The sequence below is a fragment of the Papilio polytes genome, unplaced genomic scaffold, assembly GCF_000836215.1.
Source record: "Papilio polytes unplaced genomic scaffold, Ppol_1.0 DF824069.1, whole genome shotgun sequence".
In the NCBI taxonomy this organism is placed as follows: Eukaryota; Metazoa; Arthropoda; class Insecta; order Lepidoptera; family Papilionidae; genus Papilio; species Papilio polytes.
Window position 1 is genome coordinate 180,409 of NW_013525135.1, and position 12,666 is coordinate 193,074.

General features: G+C 36.0%; 1 protein-coding gene across 4 annotated transcripts in view; it reads right to left on the reverse strand.

Moving 5' to 3' along the window:
- Window positions 1–12,666, reverse strand: part of LOC106100211 (glutamate receptor-interacting protein 2) — a 128,434-nt gene that overhangs the window by 5,543 nt on the left and 110,225 nt on the right. For all 4 annotated transcript variants that reach the window (XM_013278988.1, XM_013278989.1, XM_013278987.1 and 1 more), the window contains 5 exons: window positions 3,067–3,276; window positions 2,706–2,950; window positions 1,803–2,098; window positions 1,187–1,356; window positions 540–638 (listed from right to left, as the gene is read on the reverse strand). In XM_013278988.1, the coding sequence (XP_013134442.1) occupies window positions 540–638; window positions 1,187–1,356; window positions 1,803–2,098; window positions 2,706–2,950; window positions 3,067–3,276 (1,020 nt within the window). The remainder of the gene's footprint in view (window positions 1–539; window positions 639–1,186; window positions 1,357–1,802; window positions 2,099–2,705; window positions 2,951–3,066; window positions 3,277–12,666) is intronic.

Here is a 12,666-nt window from a genome sequence, read left to right on the forward strand (position 1 = left end):
TATGTTTCATTCACCGTTAGAGTTTTTAAACGTAAGAGATAGCTAAGCAACCTCCGCCAGTTGGAGGGGCACCTTAAGAAGTAAAAGAGGAGAATAAGATATAAGTGTCTTCTTCTGTACGTTCCCTCCGCCCTCCATTAGAGGCAGAAAAGGCATTTGCAACTTTTTAATTGTCTATAGATAAATGTAATTCCGCTATTTTACTGAATTTTGATAGCCCCTTGCTCAGTTGCCACCTTCTACTATAAAAAATTAATTACCATCAAACAAGGTCCAATGTAAATACATTACATTGTTTGGACCCAAACTAGTAAACTAGTTACAAGAATTAACTAGGAGACAATAGTCCTAAACAAATATTGGCCCCGACCTTAATACAAAGATCCCTCGTTTGTTGGATAGAGAAAAATATTTGGCCCGCGTCACATAAGTATGTGCGGTGTAACATTTGCTAATGGAAATTAAGTAAAGTTAGGAGAATGTAAAATAGTTATATGGTATTTAAGATTAAATTTTAGCAACGACATAATTATAATTACCGTAGTCCTCCTGCGAGCCTAGCTTCGGCATCGAGCTTTGTCTGTAGTTCCTTTGACGTTTTTTGGTGTTGAGTGTCGACGCTCCTGATATGGAGTTCTCTGAAGCAAAGAATTTAGGTTGAGTTCGTCAAGTTAACCTCAATGTTAATAAGGAGCACGAGGTAAAGATCAAACGCCGCACCGCGCACTGGCAATATACATATGTATACGAGAATGTAAGGGGGGAATTTATAAATTTAAGCTATAATCTACTTTTTGTGTTTTTATTGAATTACTCTTAATATGACATTTTATGTATTAAATGAATTATTTGGTCATTAATTTCAATTTTTGTCTCTCAATGCAATGTGAAATGGTTTTGTCGCAGGGCTATTGTCCACTCTGGCAGGATGTTCCCTATTGTCTTGCCTTAGTCACTGCTATTTGCATTAAAGAATTTCTAATTATTGCGCTGCAATTGCTTTAAATACCTATACCCCTGACATTTTTAAAATAAATAGGAATGAGAGAGGATGCTTGGAAAAACGAACATAAAATTCAAAATTTTGTATGTGTGTGTTTTTATTAAAGAAATAATTTAAAAAAATGGTGTGATTGCTGACATCTTACGCCACAAAGCAGTGTGTGCACGTTACATCAATAGGTACCTCTGGCGGGCGTGTGCGCGAGCAAGTGGCGCGGCGCGACGTGCAGACGCGAGCAGCCGGCCTCGCAGCGCTCCAGGTAGCACATCACCTCCTCCGCCGTGTAGCTGTTGCCCTCCACCACGTGGTCGTCGAACGCCAGCAGCTGGTCGCCCGGCTGCAGCGCGCCGCACCTGCACCACACTGCTGTTGCGTGCTCTGCCTCTCCTCCTCCCTCACATACTATATATATGACCTTTTAACTACTCATATTTAATTACCTATTGACCTTGTAACCTTTCTCCCGAGGCTTCTTCCGCGTGAAATAAAAACTAAATAGTGAGTAGCCTCTGTGTTCTATCAGGCTATCCTCCACATCTATGCGTATTATTCGTCGATATTCTTTCAGCCGTTTAGGCTACAAACTCTAACAAAGTTCCCATACATCTAAACTTTCGCATTTATAATATTAGTAAGAAAAGATTGCTTCTCTTTTATTCGTTGTGTCTTAATGTTACGAAAATAGATGGTTTGTAATGTTTGCGGTTCTAGGTTACAACTGTGGAACAACCTATTCGCATGATTTCAAATAATAAGGTATTGTAAAATCCCATTTGTCCTGTTGTAACGTGTATCTCACCTGTCGCTGATGCTGGCGGGCAGGATGCTGTCGATGAAGATGGCACCGCCGCCGCCGCCGCCGAGCCGCTGGTAGGTATCGGAGGCGGAGCTGTAGAGGTCGTCGCCGCGCTGGTTTACGAGGAAGAGGCCGAGGTCCTCGTTGCAGGGCCGCTCTATCTCTATGAGCAAAGGCCCCGTCGCCAGCTTCACCGACTCCATGATGGACACGTCATACTCTATGGTGAGGCTCGTCACCTGTGGACAGTTCTGCAGGATCTGGTGCACCTCCGACAGCGTCTTGTTCGTTAGTGATATCTGGAAATAAATGAAAGAATCAAATATGTGGTATAGTTTCTGTTGGTTGAAATTGTTTTTGAAAAAAGTACAAACTACAGATAGGCTCTAAAATAAAATTTTCTAACAATTCCATTCTTCTGGTATTGTTTAATTTTCAGTTAGAAAATTTATTGCAAATTGAAATTTTCCTGTGTCACAAGTCAACAGTTAAGTATGTGATTTACTGTTTGTGACACAAAAATACATCGTAAATAAGCAAGTTTTATTAAGTTCAGTTAAGTACGAGATGTTGTAAACAAAACAACAAAACTTTAACGTTTTACTGCCGTTCCGTATTACTTAGATTTACATATCCAATTTGTGAAGCAAAATTCTGAACATATAAAAATAATTGATTACACATTATAATAATAACCGTAACTTATAAATATATTCATAATTACTTAGATATAGGTTATGATTCTGCTGAAAATATCACTAAAACGTAAACTAACGTTTAAGCGTCACAATCCTCACTATTGATCTTGGATTAGCATTTGCAAGTGACTTTATCATTCAGAAAATAATTCCTATAATCAACAACAATTCCTATTGGTTATATTCAGAATACTTAACGTTGACTTACATGATCCACTTTCAGCAGTCTATCGCCGGGTTTGATCCTGGAGGTGTGGTAGGCGGCGCCGCCCGGCCTCACGTGCGTCACCACCAGCGGCAGCGCGTCCAGGGACCGGCTGTTCAGCACCAGGTCCGCACTCTGCGCCGAGTTCTCCGGCAGACCGCCGCGTATCGTCACCCCCAGGGACCCATTCACTTTCTCCACGGGTACCTCAGCTACTTTCGTCGTTATGTACAGGGAATTTTGTGATGCTAAAAATAAAAGAAAGTAGGAATAATGATATGATTTATTTATACTGGTCATTAATTAATATAGATCTACAAAGGTAAAATGACCTGAGGGGCTAATTAAATAGGGTAGTACGCACCGTAATTGGGCATGTAGTACTCGACCTCTAGGGAGGCGCGTTCCTCCACATTGTCGAGTAATCGCAGCAATTCGTCGTTGGTGAGGCGCGCAGTAGATATGCCATTGACGCTGCATATCCGGTCTCCCGGCGCCAACCGGTCCGACTCCTGCGCTACGGAGTCCTTCGTGAAGCCCACGATACTAGGCACTACGCCCGGCTCCGAGCGACCTGACAATACATATGAGAATTAATTACATTACAGAATATGTACCACTTATATAAAAATTACACAAACCCCTAGCCTCCTACATCAAATAATCAACGGAACACAGAGGGCGGTAGTGGGCCGGCGGCACATGACTATAAACGCGCCGCAACATAAATAACAAACCTACGAAACTAATTTAAACTTCGCGCTAGTTATCACGCGATAACGTTTGTATATAATTCAGAATAAATTGTTAAAGCTGAATATTTTGTTCATAAGTTATTACTTAACGTCGGCTCGGAGCAATAAATTTATAGTTATGACTAAAATATTTTACCAATTTGTATTTAATTGTAATAAACTGTTGAAAACGGATTCCATTATAATAGTCGAACAGCAAGTAATAGTCCCAAGTAACACGAATTTAACAGATGACTGCCATTTTGTGCTACGGATACGTCACTAGACTTTTAAGAGTGACAGACTAATTGCTACACCTGGTTAGACACTAATTAGTTCATATTACTAAAAAAAGTCCTTTACACACCAATACAAAACAAACAAGGTGTGACATATTTGCTCACGAGTAGCTCGCAGCTCGCAGACCGGGTGTGGACAAACAGTTAGTAATTAATTCATCGGTAAACAAAATTGTAATATTCACTTTCCAAACATCCGAGGAATTGGCTTTGCAACAGTCGATCCACATTTCCATTTCATTAGTTTTCAATGTTTATTCCTCATTTACATATTCAAATGTTGACGGATGCTTAACATTTGATGTCGAATGAAGAGGGGGGGGGGGCTTTGAAAAGTACCGCCTCCTCCCTGATGTTTCTATTTAATGGAACTCTGTTCACCTATCTATAGAATAACTTAACCTAAATGAGGACTGAAAGTTAGAGGTTAAGCTCTAATTCTACAGAATATGAGAATTTCGACTTTTTGATTGCAAATTATGTTGTGGAAAACTTCAAGAAGACGTGCTGAATTAAAACTAGTACCATTGATAATATCTTTATTTGTTGATTAACACACACTAGACACAAAAATTGGTAATGTTGCATTGTTAAGATATAAATGTTGTTACATTGCTCGCTTCACGTCACGCACTCTCGTGAAAAAAAAAGTGAGTAACCTGTGTGTTCTTCCAAACTATCCTCTACATTTATGCCAAATTTCATTGAGGTTCGTTCAGTTGTCTATTCTACAAACGCTAACAAACATCCATCCATCTATCGTTACTTTCACTTTTATAATATTAGTAAGATTAGTAAGATATAATAATAATATATGATGAATGAATAAAAATATGTTTACAATTGTTGTCAGCGCCATCTATTATCAATTAATGTTTAACTACGCGCTGTCTGTAATATTTTTTTAGTGTGGAGTAAAAAGAAGCAAACTTTTACCATAACGGCATGAAAATGATTTTATATAACTTATCATTAAAGTAATATTTTGAAACATTAATTAAGAAACCTCAGATAACTACAAAGTTAGACTTAAAACATTAAAGTTTTGAAATATCTAAGTACAGTTGAAGTTTAGTGAATAGGATCTTTGATACAATAGCTCGAAGAATTTCAAACTCTCGCTCCAAACTTGGCGTATTGTTTTGCTTCGACACCGTGAGTGGCATTGTGCCACGCGACGGAATCTTTACAATAACACCTACGTTAGAAAACACTTACATGGGATTTAAATTCGAGTAATAACTTATATGAACGTTATTTTTTGCTTGCTTTTAACATTTCTATACTAAAAATATAGAACAATACGAATAGAAAACTTTTATACAAAGAAAATAATATTTTCTAAAACAAGCAAATGCAAACGAATAACGTAGAAATATGTTTCGTTCATAATTTAACCCGTTCATTGTGCGAGTATCTAATGATATGCAAATGAGGCGCGGTCCATGTGCAAAATGCTCCATTACAACATTTTGGCGAAGCTTTCTCAAATATATTTTCTTACTTTATGTTATCATAACAGTTTCATGAAACTTATGCTTTGAAAACTATGAGTTAATGAATGATGCGAAGGAAGAGTAATATGTGGTAAGTGAAAATTTGAAATTTATTTATGCACACAACTTTGTATACGGAAATGAGAATATTTAGGTTGATTCTACACGTCTTTTTAACATTTGACGCTTAAGTTAACTATCACCTACTTATCTAGTGAATGACGTAAGTTAACTATCTTCATTATGCTAAGCTGAGCCGAGCTGCGCCGAGCTGAGCCGAGATGAGCCGAGCTGCGCGGGACTGCGCCGAACAGAGCTACGCGAGGCGATCGTGTGCTATCTTTAATTCAGCAGCTCAGGGCAAAGCCACTCGGCCGGAGTGGTCCAAGCGATAAGCGCGCAGCGAGATTAGCGCTGACCTTTAAATGGCCTTTCATTAGCGTTTCTAACGTAAAACGCTGATTCTCTTAACGAAAAATAAAATGAAGGAGAACGTTAAGTGATTTGACCCAAAAGCCTGTAATTTAGGGTATATTTTTAGGATGTTGTTAGGCTTCTTGTTTTTTTTAAACAGAACAGATTTTTTGTCAATATGTAAAAATACATATGTACTACAAGCTTTATTTTTTTGAGTATTCGACAAATTAAAAAAATATATCGCTTTCATAATTATAAAATCTAAGTAATGGTTGATAGTGTTTAAATGATTTTTTTTTATAAAATAATATTTTGTGGAAGCAAACTTTCCCACCGTTAATGGATACGTATATTTCCGCGGCCGCCCCACGCCTCCCCGCTGCCCCGCACCGACTGTATTTCAATATTTTTCACACGGAGCGAATTTGAAAGAGTCGAGAATTCGAGATCAGAATTTTTCTGAAAATGGATTTCTTGCCCATTTTCATATTGAATTATTTTAGAGATAGAAATGACTCGTAGATGAGAAAATGTTTTACTACTTTTTCTTGCTTACATTTTACTGAAGACGTATTTCAGCACATTTGAATTTCATGAGAGTACCTTGTTAGATTTTTGTTTGTGAAATGTTAAACGAAATTTTCTCCTCACGTTTTGAGCGATTGTTCACGTTACGTTTAACTTATAAATCATTAACGACGACGTATAAAAGGATCTCCGCGGGTCGTATTAAAAATCCATTTCCTACAATAAGAAAGAATATTTACCTAAAAGATACTTTCAAATGATTCACATTAACAACACGTGCAGTTGGTAATTAATTGCTGAGTCATGATGTCGGGGTTTGCGTGACGAGAGTGAGTCAAGTCCGCCTTGGCTCCCTCCCCCCTGCACTGCCGGCGTTAACCCCCGCCCTAGTCCCACTGTGCACTGGAAATCACGTCATTAGCATTATTGTTGGAGCAAAATAACAGCATTGCGTGACCGTGCAGCCAACGCCTTGCCTTTTAACTTAGTAATAGATGTCTATAAAAATCAAGATAGCGTAACAAACGCAATATCTAATAAATTATTTAAGTTGAGGTAAACTTGATGTGAAAGAAACAGATAAAAGTTCTAAGTTCATCGCGTGAGTAATCTAATCAACAAAAAGCATTGCGATATATTAATTATCCTTGATGTTTAATCGATAGTAGATACTATTATTACCGATGTCTACACGAACAATGAATTGGTTTAATCGCTTCCGCCGCGAGGGAGTCGCGACCTCACTCGACTAATGGTTTTTCTTTGTAATATATTGAAAGGGCGTTATTGGTGAATTACGATTCCAAATTCGTTTTGAACATCGACAAATTACAACTTTTACAGTCAATAAATCGAACATATCTATCATTTTTCGTTCCATAATCATCCGGCAGAAAGAAAATGTAATTGCAATTGTAAATGACTGTGTTTGACTAACAATTTATAATAAACTGTCGTTTAAAAAGATGCGTGCGACATAAAATTTTGTTATAGACAGTGATTCAAATTGGCGGAAACAAACGAGAGTTGCGCTCAAAAATTGGCGGGAGTAGTTGGGCATAAGAAAATGCATGTGGTCAGTATGCTGGTCGTTCCACCAATCACAGGCGAGATGCAACATGACAGTCTCTTCTCATTGGTCCATATCGAGATGTTGACAGATAAAGTATAGTTTATAGTTGGATTTAATTTTTGAAACCAATACGTATTTTATAACCATGTTAATAAAAAATACATTATAGTTTCCGTTATTTTAATTACAAAAAGTTCGTGGCTAAGAAACTTTGACGTGGCCAGTACAATATAGATACTGTTACAAGATAAATGGTTGCTTCGACATCTGATTAATTAATAACTTTTTTCTACGAGGAACTCAATACTGATAGAATCGCAGCGAGATCGTCCTGTTTAATTCATTTTTACTGCACTTTTTAAATGTCATAGTACAAAGTGGTTACATTTATGCTGTGGCTAAAATATCGTTTTTAATTTTTGTGAAATATGGCAGCAGACTTTGACGCAGAGATAATTGTCCGCGAACCAGCGCAACATGCACGACGGCTGACACGTGACAATTTGCACACAATATTGTGAATTAGGTTCCGTCGACCCTTAAAAAAAATCTGCTTATGGTATGTAAAAGGATTAAATTTCCATTTAAACGTATGAATTAAGGTTAAAAAATAAGCATATTTTGTTTATGTGAATGTTTTGATCTCATTTCTAAGTTAATGCCTTAAGTTGTAGGAAGGAAGCAGGTAACATCATATTTGATTGTTATTGTAGAACTTGTAGCAGCTATGTTGCTTAAAGTACTTTAAAGTTTAAGTAGTAATTCTAAGTTTAGCTACACTATCAATTTGTATGAAGTATTGTCGTTGAAAGAAGGACGTAAATTAAATTGCACTTAAAACTTGGTGCGGTAAGAGTTCCGTGAGATTGTGTAAGTTATGACTTAAGCGATGCGAGTTCCCTTTATGTGAACACATAAAACGACGCATGATGTATGGAATACAATAAGGGTATTAAAGGAATGTTACTGTTTCTTGCGAACGTTTTATGAGTGGTTTGTTCTGTTTCCCGAGTTTGAAACATGCCGCGATAAATTATAAACAATTTAATTACTTTGAAATTGTATTTACAAGTCTCTACATGTAGTTTAATGTGTTTCAATTGGAGTTGCCAGTATTTTTGTTATTTTTTTTTTTAGCTTTATTGCAACTTAGATTAAATTTAAAAGCTGGAGTATTATAATATTAGTGTTAATTATGCTTATGCGCATTTTTAATATTACAGCTATTTAAGTTTAACTCAACGCTAAACTATTAATACAATTTATAAGCTACTAATATATTTCACTAAGCCGACTAATGCCTTTGTAATTTAAACCTTTTGTACCTAAACCCTTATTTAAAGGTGTAATGTATCAAGAGAAAGCATTTAGGATTAACGAATATATATAAATACTATTTTAATGTATTGCAAATATAGATTTACTAGCTTACACTCACGACTCCGTCCGCGTAGGATGAAAAAAAATTAATAGCCTATGTGTTCTTCCAGACTATGCTCTACATCTATACCAAATTTCATCGACATCCGTTCAGTCTAAAAACTCGAACATCCAGCCATCCATCTAAACTTTCGCATTTATAATATTAGTATGATAAACACAAAAATAAAAGTAAGAAAGAAAACATTCAAATAAAATAGGACAAATGTTTTTGATTTAAAAGGCAAAAAAGAATAGTGTAATAGAAACATCTCAAACGAATATACAGTCTTGTCTTAGAACTATAGCCTATGATAATGTAAATATATGCAATTCATGAGTAGAATTCAATTACTCTTGAAGCAGAGTGAATAGAAAGAAATTGAGGCTTTCTGCGAAGTCATTTAGCTTATGGTAATGAAGCAAAGCCGCGCCTCGCTACTGACCACTTATTTTTTACCACCACTAAAGTTAAGTTATAGTTCTGAATATCGTTTGTTATGGTTATTTACTATAAGTAGACTCGGAATTTTACCAACGGACATGAAAATGGATTAACTTCGAATAGGTTACAGCTTAATATATAAGGAACGTTATAATTAACGTATTAATATATTCATTTAATGTGTTTTCTTATTGAAACAATGGAACAGTTACTCCTTTTAGTTATGAAATAAGAATCTTGTTAAAGTGTATGTTGTTGTGTTAACCTGATTTACTCCAAAAGGTTGTGGAATTTTAGAGGCAGTTGCATTCTGTGGTCGTTCCTACAACCTAATACTTGATCCGTTTATGTTGGCGACTGTCCGCGGGAATTATAAAGGAGAAATCCACAAAAATTCTTAACTCGCCGCCTCTCACTACGTGCTTTAGCCACCAAAGCTACATTGTATTTTCGAAGGCGAAAATTTTGTTACTTTCCTTTGTTATTTTTTAAAATGAAGTATGTGATATAAAGATTTTTAAATTCTGTCTATATTTGAAAGGATTTTGGGATGAATTACATAATATAACTAGTTGGGGATTAAAACAAAAAAGTAACAGGAGTCGAATACTTGATTTATTATAAAAGTAGAAATGAAAAGTTTATGTAACATGAAGAAAAAATAAATTAATACGATACGATATGGTGAGCTTGTTCACGGCTTAAAGAAGTGCGGATCGACGAGGGCGAGCCCGGATCGCACCTAGCCCGAGAGATGTCGCTGTTTACGGGCCGCTATAATAATTACGTTATTATCAAGTATAGTTTGATTTATTTTTTTACATGTACATCTACATATCACTGGAATATTTTACAAAAATTTTAAAACGAAATTGTGAAATATCAGATGCAAATCGAGCGTATTAAACTTGACAGAGCGGCGGCAAACTAAATTCAATCAAGAGATACGACTGCGACAAAATTGCTATTTTATATCGAAGGAGCATACGCTGCGGGCTGAGGGAAATAACTTTTAGATTTACCTAAATTTTATTTTTGTTTATTATAGATTCATGGGTACATTGTCTGAGAAATACTTTAAGTATTGTTTTACCAATTTTAATAGTCACTCTCTTAAGCTTTGAGCTTAGAATATAACTTTATACTCTTTTAAACTGAATAGTGGTGAATATAACTTTATATTTAAATATCTGTGTCGATATACAGGATGTTACCTTACATCGTAATTGTACCTTTGCTCAATTTTATATGGGTAAAGTTTTAAGTGAAATTAAATTTACGCACTGGTTTCGCCATAAATGCTGACTGTTGAGTTATGCACTCCTTGAAATTACTACGAGATGGAGAAAGTTGGGGACGTCGCGAACTTTGTAGAGCTTATGGTTATGGCCCTGGTCCACCTATCACAATCATTCTTACAAAACTTTTTAATTTTCAACTGGGAAAGCAATAAAACTTATCTTCAAATCTTCACATAAAATGTGAAGAGGGATTTCATTGAAAATAATAAGTTACAATTATTCTTTCGTTTATGGATTTATTATAGTTGTTTCTTTAAAATAATAAAGCTGTAATTGTTTCTTTAATTTTGTACATTAAAGTTTTTGGAGAAAAACTGAATTTTAATTAAAAATGAAATTGATCCGTAATTACAAAATAAATAAGAAAGCAAAGAGATCCATTCATCAGCAGCTCACAACTGACGTCGGCAAGCCATTTCCGCGCTATAAATTTATCTGATGTAGGAAAATTGTGTTTCAGAAATTTCATTTCTTTGAAGATAGAATTGAATTCCTTTACGACTGCTTCTATAATCGAATGAATAATCCATTTACGGAGCAGCGGCCCGCGTCATCCGCGAACGAGCAATCCGCGAGAAAATATCATATTGTTATAACACTTTTGTGATATATTACGAATGAGCTACAATACTCTGTGCCCTTTTATATGTGAATTTTGTTATGTTTGTCATTCAATAATCTACAAAAGTAATACGCCAATTATCTTCCTAAAAGTAAAGAAAATTTCACTATTAAAAATATTCGTTAGCAGAATTGAGTTTCCGCGGTCGGCAAGCCAGCCGTGACATCTCGAATAAAGTGATTTAAAGTCTTAAATAGTTTGCCTTCGCAATTTGGATAGTATACAACAGGGGCAAGGAATACGGGCCGGGAACGTGTTGCGGCAACATCCATTAGCATTGAAATGTCTACTGTTCATTGTTCTGTGAAGCAAGTTAAGTAATTACCATTTGGTCTTGAACATGGAGCTAAAATACGCGACATTGCGACGTTAACTTTTTCTTATAATATTTCTTGTTCTACGAAAGGTCGCACAAGAGGTCATAAGGTAAGTATGTCTTCCCGCATTTAGGAACGCTCTTATCTCTAAGCACCTTATCGTATAGAAGGATAGAAAATATTGATAGTTAATAGAGATACATGTGAAGAATACTGGCATGATCTTTATGTAGAAAGTTTTTACCTTTATAATAAATTTTAATCAAATGAAAACGGTTCTTGGTTTATTAATTTATCGCCAATACTGAACATGTTGATATATTATTTGGCAATAACTATGCTATTTTCTGTAGGCATTTGGTAACAATAAAAACCTTTTCCGATGTACCGATGCGTGGAATGAAGCCAACCATAAAATCGGTGCCGAAATTTTATTCAGCTTTATCTCTGTAGGGTTTGGGACACGTCGCAAGATGTGCGCGTTAGTACCGGGTCAGAGGGTAACAAGTAAGGTATTTAGACCCTCTCTGGCGCCTTCACCGGCTGACACGTGTCTACACATACCCCTTTTATTGCTTCAACGTCTTTGAAATGCCAGTTGTTACCATTTTTGTCAACTATCTAAGCAGAATACTCTTTTTCCTAAATAGCCAATTAAATTCGACTATAAACATTTAAAATGTTCGATCCTATATTATACAAACTGAAAGAAAAGAAGAAGATAATAAATATAATATTACATGGAAATACGCAACCGCATTATAAGAGGTTATTATGGTGGTCTGTTTTCAATCAGGAACTAAAGTTTAAAAGAATGATAACGTTTGACCTTTGGAATACATAAGTTATTTTAATTTTCTAGTCTCAAATCTTGCATTATGGTTTCCACTTAACAAAAGATTGAATTAAATAAAAAATAGCCAACATTAATTTAACTGTCTTGTAAATAAAATTAAAAAAATGTTAATAAATCCTCTAAAACCTAAAGTTCTGTCAAACAGTTTACCAAGTGCCGAGGTGTGAAAAATATGAAGCAAGGTGCTGAAGGAAATAGATTTTTAACGTATTTCAACTTCCTGCGTGTGTTTGTCCGACGGCGTTTGTCCAGAGCCATAATTAGGGTCAGACGGTTTTACGCAACGCACTAAATATAGCCGGGCCCTCTCAATGGGAGAGTGGCCGCCACCGCCGCGGCTGACAGCTGGTAATGGATCTTCAGAGGATCAGATTGTGGTTTTCTAATGAGTGGTCGGAATATACAAGCTATAGGTCGAGAGCCGATAACACGGAACTAAAATAAATTGATGGTAATGC